The 19,262-nt window shown below is 44.1% G+C and overlaps 1 protein-coding gene across 1 annotated transcript in view; it reads left to right on the top strand.

Moving 5' to 3' along the window:
- The first annotated feature begins 4,251 nt into the window (after nucleotides 1-4,251).
- The window catches only part of Mogat1 (monoacylglycerol O-acyltransferase 1), a 29,150-nt gene continuing 14,139 nt past the window's right edge, over nucleotides 4,252-19,262 (top strand). Inside the window, exons 1-3 of the mRNA XM_037210467.1 lie at nucleotides 4,252-4,412; nucleotides 17,147-17,325; nucleotides 18,253-18,457. Of these exons, the coding sequence (XP_037066362.1) occupies nucleotides 4,319-4,412; nucleotides 17,147-17,325; nucleotides 18,253-18,457 (478 nt within the window). The 5' untranslated portion in view covers nucleotides 4,252-4,318. The remainder of the gene's footprint in view (nucleotides 4,413-17,146; nucleotides 17,326-18,252; nucleotides 18,458-19,262) is intronic.

Raw genomic sequence — 19,262 nt, 5'->3', positions numbered from 1 at the left:
AGCTTTTCAATTCAGTTTCTTCATTAATAAAAGGAATAAACTTTCTCCAGAAGGTCCCTATAGGGTTGAAGTCAGACATGTGTCGTAAAGCATGTGGCACCATACATGGAGGTGTAAACACTCAGTGATGGTCATATGTTGGATTTTGAACTGCATTTCTCCAAATATCGAGCCACTCACAAAATAAGATCAACACCCAAGAAAGAAAGAACGAAGCAGTGGTTCTTGCCAGACTCAGAAAAGCTGAAACTGTTGGTGGTTATTATATGTAGGTTTCATTTCACCAAAAATATGGTCTCCCAAATGAGGAAGATGTGGATTTGGTGGGAGTTGGTGTCTCTGCTGGTTCGGCCACAGTTGCTTTGCTTCACTTTATTTTATAAACTGGAAGGTTTCAAGTATTAAAAAATATTTCTGTGGGAGGAAAAAAGGTCTGAAACCAGTGTCTTAACTTTTCTTAGCTTTTCTTCTTATCAATTCTAGTCTTTAAAAACAGGGCGTGAAGGGCTGTAAAGAGATCTAAGCTTACCAATGACCAGTAAGTAGCTGGTTGTTCTGGCCAAACAATTCAGTTTCTATGCTCTCAGCTTCCTCTTCCGTCAAGTGTGTAGCTCGGAAGGATGATGTCAAAGGTTCTTGTTGAAGGATAATATCAAAGGTTGATATTTGGTGATTGGGGGTGTTTGGTTTGTTTTGGTTTTCTTGAGACAGGGTCTCATATAGTCCAAGCTGGCTTCAAAATTACTACATAGCCAAACATGACCTTGAACTCCTGACCTTCCTTCCTCATCTCCCAAGTGCTGGGATTACAGGCATATACCACCATGCATGACTTCCTATTAGTTTTAATTCTACAGATCAAGGAAACTTATAAGCAACAATTGTTTGAAGAGTTAAAACTTTCTCACCATTTCAACCCAGTAAACACCCAAGTCCAGTGCGCACACAGCACAAACACAGATGGACACACACTGAATGGCCAAAGACTGAGTAATGATTTAATTGTTGATTAAAGGAAGATGGAGTCAGGTGTAGCAGCACACACCTTTAATCGAAGCACTTAGAAGGCAGAGGCAGGTGGATCTCTGTGAGTTGAAAGTCAGTCTAGTCCACATAAGTGAGTTCCAGGCCAGCCAAGGCTATATAGTGAGACCCTGTCTCAAAAAACCAAACCAACAACATGATGATAGGCCGATGAACTGATTGGCTCTATTAGTTCTGAGGATAGCTCCAGTGGACTGTGATAATATGTGGTTGAGCTGGAGAGTTTAAAAATAGTTGCTGCTCGCAGTATCCCATAATAGCCAGAACCTGGAAACAACCTAGACGCCCCTCAACCAAAGAATGAATTAAGAAAATGTGGTATACAGTGGAATATTACTTAGCTGTTAAAAAAAACCAAACAATGACATCGTGAAATTTGCAAGCTAATGGATAGAACTAGAAAATATCATCCTAAGTGAAGTAACTCAGACTCGGAAGGACAAACATGGTATGTACTCACTCATAAGGGATAACCAGACTACAACCCACAGCTCCAGAAAAGCTAGGAAACAAGGAGCACCCTAAGAGGGATGTACGGATCACCTTGGGAAGGGGAAACAGAGGAGATCCTGAAGAGTAAACTGGGGATGAGGGGTGGACAATAGAGGGTAGAGGATGGGGGATGAGAACATAAGGGAATGGAATGGTCAAGCTGGAGGAGGGACAGAGTAGGAGAGCAATGAAAGAGATATCTTGATAGAGGGAGACATTATGGGGAAAGGGAGAAACCTGGTGCTAGGGAAATCCCCAGGAATCCACAAGGACGACCCCAGATTAGACTACTAGCAACAGTGGAGAGGGTGCCTGAACTGGCTTACTCCAATAATCAGATCAGTGAATATCCTAACTGTCATTATAGAGCCTTCATCCAGTAATGGATGGAAGCAGATGCAGAGATCCACAACCATGCACCAGACCAAGCTCTGGGAGTCCAGTGGAAGAGAGGGAAGAGGGATTATATGAGCAAGGGGCCTCAAGACCATGATGGGGAAATTTACAGAGACAATTGAACCAAGCTCAAAGGAACTCACGAACTTGAGACTGACAGCTGTAGAACCAGCATGGGACCAATTAGACCCTCTGCATATGGGAGACAGTTGTGTAGCTGGGTCTGTTTGAGGGGCCTCTGGCATTATGATTAGGATCTAACCCTGGTGCACTGAGCCAGCTTTCTGGATCCCATTGCCTATGGTCACCCTTGCTCACCCCTGATAAATCGGGGAGGGGCTTGGTGATCCTGCCTCAACTGGATGTACCAGGCTTAGCTGTCACCCTGTAGAAGAACTTACCTTGTTGGAGGAGAGAATGGGGGGGGAGGGGCAGGAGGAGGGATGAGAGGGGATCTGTGGTTGGTAGGTAAAGTGAATAAATAAATAAGTTGCTGCTCTTCCTGAAGACTTGGGTCCAATTTCCAGTACCCATATGACAGTTCACAGCTGTCTGTAACTCCAGTTCCAGAGGATCTAATGCCCTCTTCTGTCTTCTGTGGGCACTAGGCATACATATAGTGCACAGATAGACAGGCATGCAGGCAGAACACCTATATACATAAAATCAAAATGTAAAAAATCCATTCACACTTTTAAAATAGAAATAAGTCTTTTAAAAAATATAATGGTTCTTGCTGATCACTACGTTGCACACTGGTAGCCCCTTAGCACTAGGGAGACAGAGCAGGTGAATCAGGAGTTCAAGTCCATGAACACATGGAGTTCAAGGCTCACTTAAGCTACAAGAGTTAAGGCTAAACACTCTTAAATCTGTCCCCCATACTCAACAAAAGATTTGATTGTTATTTACCAGCTGATTTCTGTGGGGTAATGACAAAGGCATTGTCAGAAATATTCTAAGTGATTAGGACCAGGATTTTTAGGTGTTCGGCTTCTCCTACTGTTTGTGTCTTTCATCCTCATCTCAATCCATCTCTGTTCTGCCTAATTTCCAGGACAGGGTAAGCCATGGTCTTTAGCACTTGCCCTACAACAGCCCCTCACCCCCCCCCCACACACACACAAGGTTGTTTTAATTTTTGAGAAGAATCTGGTGTAGCCCAGGCTGGCCTCTACTTTGAGCCCTGATTTCCTTAGCTGCAAAGCGGAATGGATACTCTGAAGTGTTGCTACAGAGCCAGGTCCGACCTAGCAAGAGATCTTCACACTGTGGGACATAGTTTATAATCACAGTATCCCCACCTAGCATCAAAGATGGTTTAGAAAAAAATCAGAGAAGAAAATAACTCTTCAACCAGAAAAACAAAACAAAAATAACAACAACAAAACCAATTTTGCCAGCAAGAAGTCATAAGTGGCTCCCTTCCTCTTTTCTAAGGAAGACCTTTGCACACACATTTCTCTTGGCTTGGCAGATCTCCATCAATTAATCATTTAAAACTCGGGTCAAGGGCTGGAGAGATAGCTGAACTGATAAAAAATGCTTGCAAGTGTGAGGATCTGAGTCGTGCCCAGAATCAGGTAAAAAGTCGGGCTGGGGAAGTGATAGCAGAGGATTGTGGGGCTTGTTGGATAGCCAGCGTAGCCAGCATAGCCTAATTGGGTGAGCCCCAGGTTCCAGTGGTGCTATCTCAACAGTAGTCTTGAGAAACGTATCTGAGGCTGACTGTTACTCAGGTAATTGCTAAGAAGGACCGGCAGACACAAGAGGTCAAGTCCCTCCAGATTCTGGATCTTTCAGTCTTGTGCCCATAACAGGGTCTTGAAATTATATACTATTCAGTTGTGTGGTTATTTTGCTTAGATTTGTCCTTTCCCCCAGAGTTATTTTTCTCTGCGAACAAGATAATGGTAATTTGGTAGGCTTTCAGTAAAAATGGATTGAGAGAGAATGAACAGAAGAAAATTACCCAAGATTTGTGTAAGAATTTTAGGACACAAAAGAAGGCACACACACACACACACACACACACACACACACACACACTGTGAGGGTAGTGTGAAGACCCAGACCAATAAACTTAAGTCCCATGTCTACCTCCAGCTGGTGCTCTAAGCCCCAAACAACCAAACTAACCATTCCCCAGTTGCTGGGTTCAAAGGAAGGGGTGGGTTTAAGGGCGGATTCTGGAGCCTAGCCCGGAGTGGTAGATCACATGAACAAATGGGCAAAGCCAGGTGGAAACCCAGGCCCTAGTGGGAGGGTTTCCCACCCACACAAACACACACACACACACCCCAACCCCCGCCTGCTGGAACCACCGCCTCCGGGTCAGTATCAGTACTGCAGACCTTGTGGAAGGTGCTGTCCTCCGGGTGAGACCATGAAGATCCAGTTCGCCCCACTCAACGTCCCGCTGGCCCGGCGCCTGCAGACCACTGCGGTTTTTCAATGGGTCCTGAGCTTCATCCTGCTGAGTAAGAGCCCAGTTCTCACCCCACTGGTCCCCCCGTCAGCCAGATCACATAGGGCATTCACCTCCAACGGTTTGGATTCTTTCTCACTTATGACAAATAACTTTGCCAACTTTCTTTTTCTCTTCTCTTCCTTCCTTCCTTCCTTCCTTCCTTCCTTCCTTCCTTCCTTCCTTCCTTCCTTCCCTTTTTTTTTTGGTTTTTCGAGACAAGGTTTCTCTGTGTAGCCCTGGCTGTCCTAGAACTCTTTGTAGACCAGGCTGGCCTCAAACTCACAGGTCCTCCGTCTGTCTCTGCCTCCCAAGTACTAGGATTAAAGGCATGCTCCACTATGCCTAGTTTATGCTATTTTATTTATAAAGTGAGGTGTGTCTTACTTACAACACAAGACACGGGTTTTAAATATACAGCTGGGTGAATTTGGGTAATTATAATCCCCCAACTCTAGCCATGACCCTATCTAGAAAATGGGTGTTATAGAAAGTTGCATTTTAGCACCTCAAAGGCTGTCAATTTGTTTCTGGATCTCGACTCTTAAACAGGTAAGTAATGCCTCTAAGGTATTTAAAACCTGAAGTCTTTGCCTCCTCGATCTCAAGACAAAGAGCTACAGTTAGTTTTCCGTGTTTAGCCTTAACTTTTCCAGTTACATCGGCTCCTGGGTGCAGAATCAGGCTTTTCTGCCGCGACCAAACTACCTGGTTGGGTTGGGTTGTTTGTGAATCCCCTGTTTAGAAACAAACCACCCAGGGTTGCGTTCCGGAGTATTCTCAGGCTAAGGCAGTACAGGAACCAGATCTCTGTGGACAGCTCCTGGAGGAAGCCTGTCCTTCCTGTGCTGTGCTCTTGGAGAAAAAGAGGACTGACTAAGAGCTTCCGTGGCTAGACTTGGCTAAAAGCAGAACTCGTTCAGATGGGCTAAGACAGTGAACTGCACACTGGTTGGGCCAAGTGATAAGAACAACATTTATTGCATTCTGCTTTTGCACATTGGAAGTTGTTACATTTGTTCAACGCACTCACAGATCTCAACTGTGACTACATATGAAGATCTCTTTCAAAAAAAAAAGCTTCTTAAACACTGGGGTGCCCAGGTGCCAGCCCTGGTATTTCTAGCTCATTTGTCTTGGAATTCAGCCTTCACTGAGACTTATAAAAACAAAAACAGAAACAAAACTCTCCAAGCGTGCAGCCAGGGCTTATGAAAAGGCAATTCAAAGCATTAACTAACTCTTTAGGTCCTCAGAGCCCAAACCCCCAGAGGCTGGGCTGGTGACAGAGCATTCCATTCTGCTCTGGACCAAGAGCCGGAAGACATGCTGGGGACACTGTATCCAGCGTTCAGTACTGCCACTAGGTCCGCAAGCACCTAGGCATGCCATCCTCGCAGTTAGGGTGAGGCAAGGATTCTTTGTGCTGTCTACACAGCAATGGAAACAGAGAGGCAAAGCAAATTCCTCCAGGTCACAGTAAGTGAAAAAGCTGGATGCAGACAGGATTTTTCTGCCCAAAGTCCCTGTCCCGCCACTGTATGCCTGCTCAGCCCCCCGTCCTTTCCTTTCATGGCCGTTATCATTGGTCGCATTCATAAATGTCTGCTGTTGTTTGAGAGATGTCTATGTAGCCATCCCAGTGTGCAAGCTCAAAGAAGGAGCACCCAGCAGCTGCTTGACCAGGGATGCCCAAGAGGACTTGCTTCGGGACTCTTTCCACCAGGTCATCCAAAGTAGAAGCCACCATCTACATGTCTGAAAGTGTGGCCTCATGTCATCTCCTTAGCGATCCAGTAAGGGTGGGATTTTCGCCTTTCCTCATGTCCCAACTATTGCCCAGGGTCACGGCTTGGTTGTTTCAGGGAGGACACAGGTGCTACATGCAAGTAGATTGCGTTTTCAGACACAGAGGGTAGAGAGAAGGAAGTGGATCTGCCTAAGTGTCTTTCTTTTTATTTGCCTGGTTTTGCTTTTTTTTTTTCTTATTTAGATTTGTTTGGGGGGGGCACACATGCTACAGCATGAGGTGGAGATCAGAGGCCAGTCTTTACCTTTCCACCATGTTTGAGGGTGTCTCTTTGCCGCTCTAGGGTCAGGCTAGGTGGCCTGAGAGCTTTGGGGAGACTCGCTTGTTTCTGCCTCCCATCTTGCCATGGAGCCATAGTGCTAGGATGACGGATGATTGCGATATTGCATCTGACTTTTATTTGAGTTGGGGAGGGGAGGGCATTGCCGCTCTACACTGGGAGTTTTTACCTAGCCAGCCATCCCCTCGGCCCTAAATTATCAATCTTTTAGAGATTGGGTCTGAATGAAATGGACACTGTAAAGAAACCCAAACAGCTACTTCATGGATAAAAAGGGGAAAAGTTCATTCCAAATGTCTCTCAGGAAAGCAGAGGTGGGTGGAAGTAGGGGTGGGGGGGTGGATTTCCAGGGCTTTAAGGGAACAGGTACCTGGGAGGAGGGGAGCATGTGAGCTGGGGTGGAGGGCTTTGAAGTGTATTACAGGTACTTGACCATAGGGATTGAAGGAGCCTAGAAGCTAGCATAGACCTTTATATGTTAAAAGGAACAACAGGCGTGTGGCCAGAGATAAGGAGAATGTTCCTTTTAGCAGGTAGGGACTATTTTCTCAAGTCCCCGAGGGAATGCTGGCTTCTGTCTAAAGGCCAGACTTTGGGAAAAGGGATTTCGTGGGACCAGACAGTCCAGCCTTTTGTTGATAATAAATAAAAAGGGGCCACATAATCTTTACTATGGCTACTTCCTGCTGACATTGGGGTATTGTTGGGGGCCCAGGAAAGCTGGAACGCTGGCCAAGGCCTTGGAAGAGCAAGTTGTTTCACTCACTGCCCTGGCTCTGCTGGACCATCTGGGGCTAGGGAAGTGCGGGCCAAGCTGAGGCCCTCTGTAGGTTGGACCTGGGGACTAGCCATCTAGGATGCAAAGGCTCAGGAAGGCAAGTGAGGTTAGGAGGCCTGGGGAAATTCTGCCAGAAGCATCTGGTTTACCAACCATCAGGTGATTTTGCTAATTCTTTTCTGAAAGACCCTGAAGAGACAGGAAGTGATCATAATTACAAGGGGCATGGAAATCAGTGGGCCAAAGAGATTTAAGAGCCAGGGGGCCCCACCGGGAGATCAAAATGAGAGCTCTGCAAAGGAGTTGGCCCTGGAGGCCTTAGAGACCTTTCCAGTTGTGTAAGTCTCTAATCAGTTCTTCCCCATGGCCAGATTGGTTGACATAGTAGCAGCATCCTTCTTTGAGGAAGAGATAAGTACCCCTCCCCACCTTCAGTAGTTAGTAAGTTGAGGGCCCTTTGATTTTGAAGGACCACTGAGGCCAGAGAAATGAGCTGGTTTGGGAGTCATTTCAGAGTCAATATTGACTCGTGGATGGTATGTGTTAGCTGGGTGGATATCTGTTGAGATAGGTACAGACTGTGACCCAAGCCGCCCGCGGCCAAACCTGTAGCAGCCAAACTAATCCCAACCACAACAGGGGCTATGGCCTGTCAATCCATTGACAGGACTATGGCCTGTCAATCCCTGTGCGAAACTTGGAGGAAAGTATAGAATTCTCCTTCCGTGTGTAGGGTGAGTTGGGGAGTAACAGTGGAGAAGCAGGGACCATGAGTGGATTTGTCTATACACTGGTAAAGCTTGAATCGGCACCAAAAGAGAGCTCCTTCAGGGGCTAAGAAAGTTCCCGAAGTTGGTACTGATGAAGAGCAGGACTGAGAGCAAGTCTTAAAGAGACGGTCACCTGGTATCTCCAGAGAGCAAAGAGGCACCAGAGGAGATGAGGAAATGGTTTGGGGGTTACAGAATGTAGAGTTTAGGGTTGCATGGGTGAGGGATTGTTACCAGGGAGCACAGAGGAAGCATGAAGGTACTTTAAGGGGCCCACCATTACTGCCATAGATGAGGAAGAGACTCGGGGACTTCCAATTTAAGAGAATGGGGCAGGGGGAGTGGCATGTCTTTAATCTCAGCACTCACAGAAGCAGGCAGATCTCTGTGAGTTCGAAGCCAGCCTGGTCTACAGAGCGAGATCCAGGACAGGCACCAAAACTACCCAGAGAAACCCTGTCTCGAAACAAAACAAAACAATAAACAAAAAGGAGAATCAAGTTACTCTGGATTGCTTAATGAGATGAAATAGAAAAGAGGACTACATAGTCATGTAGTTTGCATAGTGTTTTCTTATTTCAAGCCAGTTATACTTAGAAAATTTAAAAACTACTGTGTTTGGCCGGGCGATGGTGGCGCACGCCTTTAATCCCAGCACTCGGGAGGCAGAGCCAGGTGGATCTCTGTGAGTTCGAGGCCAGCCTGGACTACCAAGTGAGTCCCAGGAAAGGCGCAAAGCTACACAGAGAAACCCTGTCTCGAAAAACCAAAAAAAAAAAAAAAAAAAAAAACTACTGTGTTCTATTTCTGATATAAACTGTAGAGGGCGCAAGCAGTGTGGAGAATTGGCTTTCACTGAGCCAGTCGCTGGACAGCGAAGCGGCCGAGCAGGTCATGTGACTAAGGTGTTTCCGCACAGAGGTCTAGTTGTTACTTTTTGTCCCATGAAATAAGTGAAAATGTGGGGAAATGCATTGATACACATTTACAGAGAAAATGTATTAGAAACCCAAACGGCCAAAACTAAGACAACGGTTGCATTAGAGCTGACAGCCATTGCAGTATTTTCATTAAGTATAACAGTGGTGAAGAAGTTATAATACCAGACTCACCAAACAGCTGGAGTAAGAATATCCTAATTCTTGTTTAGTTAGTGTTATCCCAAGGTATTTTATATTATTTGTGGCTATTGTAAAGGGTGATGTTTCTCTGACTTCTTTCTCAGCCCTTTTATCATTTGTGTATAGGAGGGCTACTGATTTTTTTGAGTTGATCTTGTATCCTGCCACTTTACTGAAGGAGTTTATCAGCTGTAGGAGTTCCCTAGTAGAGTTTTTGGGGTCACTTATGTATACTATCATATCATCTGCAAATAGTGAAAGTTTTACTTCTTCCTTTCCAATTTGTATCCCTTTGATCTCCTTTTGTTGTCTTATTGCTCTAGCTAGAACTTCTAGTACTATATTGAATAGATATGGGGAGAGTGGACAGCCTTGTCTTGTTCCTGAATTTAGTGGTATCGCTTTGAGTTTCTCTCTGTTTAATTTGATGTTTGCTGTTGGCTTGCTATAAATTGCTTTTATTATGTTTAGAAATGTTCCTTGTATTCCTGATCTTTCTAAGACCTTTATCATGAAGGGGTATTGGATTTTGTCAAAGGCTTTTTCAGCATCTAAGGAGGTGATCATGTGGTTTTTTTCTTTCAGTTTGTTTATATGGTGTATTACATTGACTGATTTTCATATGTTGAACCATCCTTGCATCCCTGGGATGAATCCTACTTGGTCGTGATGGATAATTGTTTTGATGTATTCTTGGATTCGGTTTGCCAATATTTTGTTAAGTATTTTTGCATCAATGTTCATGAGGGAGATTGGTCTGTAGTTCTCTTTCTTTGTTGCATCTTTGTGTGGTTTGGCTATCAGGGTAATTGTAGCCTCATAAAGAGTTTGGTAGTGTTCCTTCTGTTTCTATTGTGTAGAACACTTTGAAGAGTATTGGTATCAGTTCTTCTTTGAAAGTTTGGTAGAATTCTGCACTGAAACCATCTGGTCCTGGGCTTTTTTTGGTTGGGAGACTTTTGATGACTGTTTCTATTTCTTTAGGAGTTATTGGTCTATTTAAATGGTTTATCTGGTCTTGATTTAATTTTGGTATGTGGTATTTACCAGAAAATTGTCTGTTTCTTCCTGGTTTTCCATTTTTGTGGAGTACAGGTTTTTGAAGTATGATCTGATGATTCTCTGGATTTCCTCGTTGTCTGTTGTTATGTCTCCCTTTTTATTTCTGATTTTGTTAATTTGGGTGCTCTCTCTTTGCCTTTTGGTTAATTTGGCTAGGGGTTTGTCTATCTTGTTGATTTTTTTCAAAGAACCAACTCTTTGTTTCATTGATTTTTTTGTATTGTTCTCTTGTTTTCTATTTCATTGATTTCAGCCCTCAGTTTGATTATTTCTTGACGTCTATTTCTTCTGGGTGAGTTTGTTTCTTTTTGTTCTAGAGCTTTCAGTTGTGCTGTTAATTCATTGGTATGGGATTGCTCCATCTTCTTTATGTGTGCATTTAGAGCTATGAATTTTCCTCTTAGCACTGCTTTCATAGTGTCCCATAAGTTTGGGTATGTTGGACTTTCATTTTCATTGAATTCTAGGAAATCTTTAATTTCTTTCTTTATTTCTTCCTTGACCCATTGATGTTTCAGGTGGGCATTATTCAATTTCCATGAGTTTGTGGGTTTTCTATAATTTTTGTTGTTGTTGAGGTCTAACTTTAAGGCATGGTGGTCTGATAAGATACAGGAGGTTATTCCAATTTTTTTTGTATCTGTTGAGATTTGTTTTGTGGCCAAGCATGTGGTCAATTTTTGAGAAGGTTCCATGGGGTGCTGAGAAGAAGGTATATTCTGTTGTGTTAGGATGGAATGTTCTGTAGATATCTATTAAGTCCATTTGAGTCATAACATCTGTTAGGTCCTTTATTTCTTTGTTAAGTTTCAGTCTGGTAGATCTGTCTTTTGGTGAGAGTGGTGTGTTAAAATCTCCCACTACTAATGTGTGGGGTTTGATGTGCGTTTTAAATTTTAGTAGTGTTTCTTTTATGAATGTGGGTGCTTTTGTATTTGGAGCATGTTTAGAATCGAGACTTCATCTTGGTGGATTTTTCCCATGATAAATATATAATGTCCATCCTGATCTTTTTTGATTGATTTTAGTTTGAAGTCTATTTTATTAGATATTAGGATAGCTACACCAGCTTGTTTCTTAGGTCCATTTGCTTGGAAAGCCTTTTCCCAGCCCTTTACTCGGAGGTAGTGTCTGTCTTTGAAGTTAAGGTGTGTTTCTTGTATGCAGCAGATGGATGGGTCCTGTTTTCTTATCCATTCTGTTAGCCTGTGTCTTTTTATAGGTGAGTGGAAACCATTGATATTGATGGATATTAATGACCAGTGATTGTTAATTCCTGTTATTTTTTGTGGTTGTGTTGTGTTGTCCTTCTTTGGTGTATGTTGGTGTGGGATTATTTATTGCTTGATTTTTCATGGATGTGTTTAGCTTCTTTGGGTTGGATTTTCCCTTCTAGTGCTTTCTGTAGGGCTGGGTTTGTGGACAGGTATTGATTAAATCTGGTTTTATCCTGAAATATTTTGTTTACTCCACCTATGGTGATTGAGAGTTTTGCTGGGTATAATAGTCTGGGTTGGCATCCGTGGTCTCTTAGTGTCTGCATAAGATTTGTCCATGATCTTCTAGCTTTCATAGTCTCTATTGAGTAGTCTGGTGTTATTCTGATGGGTTTGCCTTTATATGTTACTTGGTCTTTTTCATTTGCGGCTCTTAATATTTTTTCTTTGTTCTGTGTGTTTAGTGTTTTGGTTATTATGTGGCGAGGGGACTTTTTTTTTTTTTTTTTTTTTTTTTTTTTTTTTTTTTGGATCCAGCCTATTCGGTGTTCTGTAAGCTTCTTGTATCTTCATAGGTATTTCTTTCTTTAGGTTAGGAAAGTTTTCTTCTATGATTTTGTTGAATATATTTTCTGTGCCTTTGAGTTGGTATTCTTCTCCTTCTTCTATCCCTATTATTCTTAGGTTTGGTCTTTTCATGGTGTCCCAAATTTCCTGGACATTTTGTGTTATGACTTTTTTGTCTTTAGTATTTTCTTTGATTGACGAATCTATTTTCTCTATTGTGTCTTCAGTGTCAAGAGATTCTCTGTTCCATCTCTTGCAATCTGTTGATTATGCTTGTTTCTGTAGTTCCTGTTCGCTTAGTCAGGATTTCTATTTCCACCATTCCCTCAGCATGTGTTTTCTTTATTGTCTCAAATTCATTTTTCAGATCTTGGAATGTTTCTTTCATCTGTTTAATTGCTTTTTCTTGGCTTTCTTTTATTTCTTCCCATTTTTTGTTCATTTTTTCTTCCATTTCTTTAGGGGAGAAAGAAATATTATTTCCCCTTTAATGGAGTTTTTCATTTCCTCTTTAAGGGAAGTTTTTATTTGCTCTTTAATGGAGTTTTTCATTTCCTCTTTAAGGGAATTTTTTATTTCCTCTTCAAGGGAATGTTTTATTTCTTCTTTAGGGGCCTCTATCATCTTCTTAAAGTCATTTTTAGGGTTGATTTCTTCTGTTTCTTCTGTCTTGGTATGTTCAGGTCTTGCAGGTGTAGAATCACTACGTTCTGATGTTGCCATATAGGTCTTTATGTTGTTGCCTGTATTTTTGCACTGGCGTCTACTCATTTCTTCCTCTGCTCGGTGCAGGTGGTGTCTGTGTCTGAGAGTGCCTCTCTTGTTCTAATTTTTAGTCTTGGTTCAGTAGGAGTTCTTGGTTAGATTGATGCTATTGGGCTGTTTCTTCAGGGGCAGCTGATCTCAGTTGGTGAAGTATCTACTTATGATTCTGGTGATCTGGTTTGGTGGCTGGGCAGTGTCTTCTTCTGTGTTCCCAGGTCATGTTTTGTTCATTCGTCAACTCCTCAGCTGATCTTGTTTCTTCAGACTTCAAACTGTAGGGATCTGAATCCTCTCCCAGATGGATTTCAGCTGAGTGGGGTAGTCTCACCAACACCTCCAAGTTGTTGGGTTTTGCAGGATCAGCAGCTGGGCCCTGGGTTGGCCTCAGACGGAGTGTTCAGATTCGTTCTGCTTCCGTCCCACGGAGATAGCTTCTTCCCCGGGTGTTGTAGTTAGAGGTGTCCTTGTTCCAAGCTTTTGATTAAGAGTTTGTTTTCACTAGCTCTTCAGCAGGTAATAGCTCTGTTTCTGGTCTTTATTGTGACTGTGTTTCGGCCGCTGCCTGCTGTGCCTGCCTCCGCACTGGGCCTGCCTGCCTCTGCTGGGTCAGTCTACCTCTGCCAGCTGTCTCGGGCCTACCTGCGTCTGCTTGTCTCCGCCGCTGGGTCTGTCTACCTCTACAGGCCGCCGCCGAGCCTGTATGTCTCTGCCGGCTGCCACCGCGGGCCTACCTGCCTCTGCTTGTCACTGCTGCCGTACCTGTCTACCTCTGAGGGCTGCTGCTGTGGGCCTACCTGTGTCCGCTTGTCTCCACCGTCGGGCTTGTCTACTTCTGCGGGCCGCTGCCGGGCCTCTTTGTCTCTGCTGGCTGCCGCCGAGCCTGTATGTCTCTGCCTTTGTTTTGTTTTTTGAGACAGGGTCTCTCTATGTAGCCTTGGCTGTCCTGGAACTCACTCCATAGACCAGGCTGGCCTCGAACTCAGAGAGATCTGTCTGCCTCTGCCGCCTGAGTGCTGGAATTAGAGGTGTGTGCCACCACTGCCCCAGCACGTCATTAGACCATGTAGTAATTACTCTGCACTGAGACAAAGTACCCACCAGGAGTGACTTCAGGGAGCACGGATCTACCTTGGCACACAGCCTGAGAAGGTGCAGTCACTATGGCTGAGTCATGATGCCAGAAGCATATGGCTAGGGCTTTTTACTACATCTTGGTGGACCAGACAGCAGAGAAGACTGGAGCCACATCTAGGGTGGGCTATAACCCACTTCCTCTGGGTAGACATCACCTCTTAAAGAGTCTACAACTTTCCAAAACAGCACCGCTATATGGGGACCAAGTGTGCAGACACATGAGCCAATGGAAGACACCCCACATTCTAGCCTGGACACCTGTGGGGTGTTTACCCACCAACCCCACAGTTCCCCAGAGTTTTCTTGAGTACGAGTGCTCAGATTTAGGCACTAGACAGACCCCAGGCCAAATCCTTTGGACAGTCGCATTCCAATGGCATCCATTTTCACAAATGTAGATTATGAGCAGCAGTGTGAACCTTAAAGGAGGAAGAGCTGAGTTCCCTTATGAACTGGCAGGACTTGACTCCCACCCAATCCCGGCTCTTTCCTTTCCCGCTTCACCTTAGCTCACTCACTAGAACTCTGAACACAGAATGAGCTGTGTTTACGTGTCTTGTAAATCTTTCACACACCTTACTGAGATAAAAAGAAAATTAACCAAAGGTAGTGAATTTTCAGTACTCCAACCCAGGTGGAGAGAAGTAGATGAAGTAAAAATGGAATGGTCCTGCTAGGAATGGGAGCAAAGGGCAGCCTCTCTGCCCTGCTTCTGAACACACTCTTGGTAGTTCTAGAAAGCAGTAAGACAGCCCACAAGCGGAAGAGAACACAGGCCTCCTCAACCTTTAGTCTGTTGACATTTAACATTGTTCACATTGGAGACCAGTAACAAGCCAGTCCTTGACCACATCCACATTATATTTTGGTCAGATCCATAGTGGGAAAAGCAATGATACACACACATACACACACACACACACACACACACACACACACACACACACACGTATATATGGAAATTAGAAATAAAATTCTAGTTTGGGTCATAAATATCCATATATATCCATATATATCTGTGTATTTATGTATAGTATATAGTAGCCCCTCCTAATCTATGTATTTATATATAGTTTTCACCTCCCCTGGTTTTAATCATCTAGTATCAACCAAGGTCTGAAAATATTAAATAGGAAATTCCAGAACAAAAGATTAAAAGGAATAAATGAATTAAAGATGATTAATTTGCTGTAGAACAATCTTTTTGTACATTGTGGGTATGTATTACTTTCATTGGTTAATAAAGAGCTGACTGGCCAATAGCTGGGCAGCAAAAGGTTAGGCATGACTTGCAGGAAAAAAAAGAGAGTGTGGGGAAGAAGAAGGGCAGAGTCATGGGACTCTCCAGGAAACATGGAGAAAAGCAAGATCAACATGCCATGCTGAAAAAAAGTACCACCGTGTGGTAGAGCATAGATAAGAAATATGGGTTAATTTAAGATGTAAGAGCTAGCTACTAAGCTATTGGCCAAACATTTATAATTAATAATAAGTTTCTGTGTGGTTATTGGTGAGCTGGTGGTCCCAATGAAAAACTCTACCTACATTAATTCTTGAATAATACTTAATATTTTGGTGTATTGCTTTTAATTGTTCTGTTTTATTGCTACTGATTTTTGTTAGTCTCTTACTGTGCCTGATTTATTAGTTGACTTTTTAGCACAGATATGTATATGTTGGTAAAAGCAACTGGCCAGCAGCCAGTAGCTTCAGGCAACCACTAGGGGTATCCCTATACATTGGGTCATAGAGAAGAAGGAGCTGTGGTGTCTCAGGGTGAGATCCGGTGGCTGTCACCAAGACACCGTGATGTATCTTTGGTACAGGACTCTTTTTAATAAGGTTGAAAAAGGAGTAGACAGGAGTTTGGGGTCTGGAGAGCCCTCTAGCTAGGAGGCCTCACTGCATAAGAGCAGGCTGAAGAGCAAGCTCCCTAAAGGGTCCTACATTAGTGAATAATCATCATCTACTAGGTTTTAAGCTTTTATTCTGCCCTTCTCTCTCTTATTGATAGATTTCTTCTTATTATTCATTTCAAAACAGGGGTTCCCTATGTGGTCTAAGTTGGCCTGGAATTCAGTCCTCTTACCTCATTCTCCCAGGACGCAGCACCACACCTGGCATCTATAATATATAAGTCAAACATTTAGAACTATATTCTTTGTGCCAAGTGTGGTGGCACACATGTTTTAATCCTAATACTTGGGAGGCAGAGACAGGCAGAGCTCTGTAAGTTTGAGGCCAGCATGCTCCACATAATAAGTTCCATGCCAACCAGAGATACATAGTAAGACCCTGTCTCAAAAACCAAAAGTATACCTTAAACATAATGGATTATTGTAAAGTTATCTTTTTTTTTGTTGTCAATATTCAGGTCAAGTTTTCTTCACCTCCTCCCCATGTTTTTAAGCAATATTGTTAATACCTAAAAGATTGGAATGACTCTCATAAAACAGAGCAAGAACTCATAGACCCTAGAATCTGAAGTGTCGCCTTTTATGCGTGTGGTGCTTTAAATGAGAATGGCCCCCATAGGCTCATCTGTTTAAATTCTTGGTCCTTAGTGGAACTGTTTGGGAAGGACTGGGAGGTGTGGCCTTGTTGGTGGGGGTGTGTCACTGCCAGCAGGTTTTTGAGGCTCTCAAAGCCAAGTGCTAGTCCCAGTGTACCCTCTCTGCCTCCTGCTTGCAGAGGTGAGCTCAACTGTTCTTGCCTCCAAGCCTTTGCTCCCTAATCATGGCCTGAAACAATAAGATCCAAACGAAACACTTTCTTCTATAAGTTCACTTGGTCATGACATTTTGTCACAGCAATAGAAAAGTAACTAATACATTGCTATTTCTGTTTCTGACAATAGAGTTCTTGAAAATGGGGGCTGTGGCTCACATAGGCCCTCTTTTTATTTTTCTTTTTCTTTTCTTTTCTTTTTTTTTTTTTTTGAGTCAGGGTTTCTCTGTGTAGCTTTGCGCCTTTCCTGGAACTCATGCTATAGCTCAGGCTGGCCTTGAACTCACAAAGATCTGCCTGCCTCTGCCTCCCAAGTGCTGGGATTAAAGGTGTGCACCACCACCGCCCGGCAAAATAGGCCCTCTTCAAGGGTACGTGAACTATGCTGTAAAGCCAAAGTAGGAAGAAAAGATTTCCTACAGTAGCGAATCTTCTACTTTCCATGACCAGTGGTTGTGAAGTACAGGGAGCAGTGACTGATGGGCCAATTCCACCTGACTCTTCCCTCTCTTACAGCGGAGGTGTGTTTTGGGATCATGGTGATGCTCATCATATGCAACTACTGGTTCCTTTACATCCCATATCTGACTTGGCTCTACTTCGACTGGCAAACCCCAGAGCAAGGAGGCAGGAGATTCAACTGGGTCCAAAGCTGGACTGTGTGGAGGCATTTTAAGGACTATTTTCCCATCCACGTGAGTAGAACTGTCTTCTGAAGAAGTCTTTGGAGTTGGGAGGACAGTGGGAGTGGGATTTCATCTTGTGTAGCTCCACCTCATTCCTTTCCAGATAGAGTGCTCCTCTGTCCATTTTGTGCTCCTATAGTGAATACCAGAGCTTCAGATCCACATAAAGAAAATGTATTTCTCACAGGTCTGAAATCTGGTGGTGGCGGGGGGGGGGGGGGGGGGGGAGGGGCAGGGGTGTCCAATATTAAGGTTCCAATAGTCAGCCAGTATCATCTTGCCCCATGATCTCATGGCAGATACAAAAGGCAGAGTAAGAGGGGTCCAACTTGTCCTTTTAGGAAGAACCCATCCACACCAGCAGTAAGGGGTTGGTCTCTGCTCTCTCTGCTCTCATGCTCTAGCCACCCCGCCTCATGAAGCCTCACATCCCTACACTCTTGCACTGGAGAGTGAGTTGTCCTTGTTTTGTGGGTGATTGACAGACAGATTCAAATCATCCCAGAGAAAGCTTGCACTTTGGTTCAAGTTAATAAATGAGTCTTAAGCTAAGCTGACAAAGTCTGGAAGACTGTTGTCTGGGCCCTGGGCTCAGTGGATGGTTTAGAAATGTCAAAACAAGAGCCAGGCGGTGGCGGCGCACGCCTTTAATCCCAGCACTCGGGAGGCAGAGCCAGGCGAATCTCTGTGAGTTCGAGGCCAGCCTGGGCTACCAAGTGAGCTCCAGGAAAGGCGCAAAGCTACACAGAGAAACCCTGTCTCGAAAAAAAAAAAAAAAAAAAAAAAAAAAAGAAATGTCAAAACATCTGTAACCCAGGAAAGTAAGATAAATCAGGTTCTTCATTTCCCGCTGACATAAGGAGTAGAGGGGAACCCTTCCGCTTCTCAATGATGGGGGTCATTTCATTTCCTTATCTCAATGTGAACGTGCTGTAGCTCATCAAAACCCAGGATTTGGATCTAGGGCACAATTATATATTTGGATTTCACCCTCATGGAATATTCGTGCCTGGAGCCTTTGGAAATTTTTGCACAAATTACTCGGACTTCAAGAAGCTGTTTCCTGGTTTTACGCCATATCTCCATGTGACCTCCTGCTGGCTCCCGACCCCATTCTTCCGAGAGTATCTGATGAGCTTCGGTAAGTGATGGAGCCACTGCGTCCACAGCATCCAGTGACACAGCCACTGTGTCCACAGCACCCAGCGACACAGCCACTGCGTCCACAGCATCCAGTGACACAGCCACTGTGTCCACAGCACCCAGTGACAGAGCCACTGTGTCCACAGCACCCAGTGACACATCCACTGTTCCCACAGCACCCAGTGACACAGCCACTGTGTCCACAGCACCCAGCGACACAGCCACTGTTCCCACAGTGCAGCAGTGCTCTGGGGTGGCAGCAGCACATACAGCACCCCCTTGATTTTACACTCCCTACGCTCTGTGGATTTTCCTCACACACACCCCCCCACTTCTGCCTTTTATTCTTCTGTCCATCCCAGGTATTTGGTTTTGTGATAGGAACATAGGAATTTTCAATAAACACTAATCCAGTGGAAGAATAAATTGGTAATGCATTTTAGTACGTTCAAATGCGAAAAAAGGCATCTATCAAAGAAAGGATAAACCATACTTTGGAGAGGCGCTTTGCATACTCTTATGGATGTTAGAACTGGAAAATGTCCTCCGTTGGGTCTCGCAGTATCGATAGTGACATAAACTGCTCTCTGCTGGCTTGGTCATCCTAGGTCGTGTGTGCCTCCTGGGGCTGCGGATGTTGGTGGTGGTACAGTGTTTATCTAGCATGAACAAGGCCTGGTTCTACCCCCAGATCTGTTCTGAAGGAAAAGAAAGGGGAGGGGGAGGAGAAGGGAAGGGGAGGGGAGGAGAAGGGGGGGGGGAGGGAGGGGAGAAATAAAGTAACCCCTCCACAGCCTGGTCTA

The sequence above is a fragment of the Peromyscus leucopus genome, chromosome 13 (genome assembly GCF_004664715.2).
Source record: "Peromyscus leucopus breed LL Stock chromosome 13, UCI_PerLeu_2.1, whole genome shotgun sequence".
NCBI lineage: Eukaryota > Metazoa > Chordata > Mammalia > Rodentia > Cricetidae > Peromyscus > Peromyscus leucopus.
The sequence above is the reverse complement of the archived record's forward strand: the minus strand, read 5'-3'. Positions and strand labels throughout refer to the sequence as shown.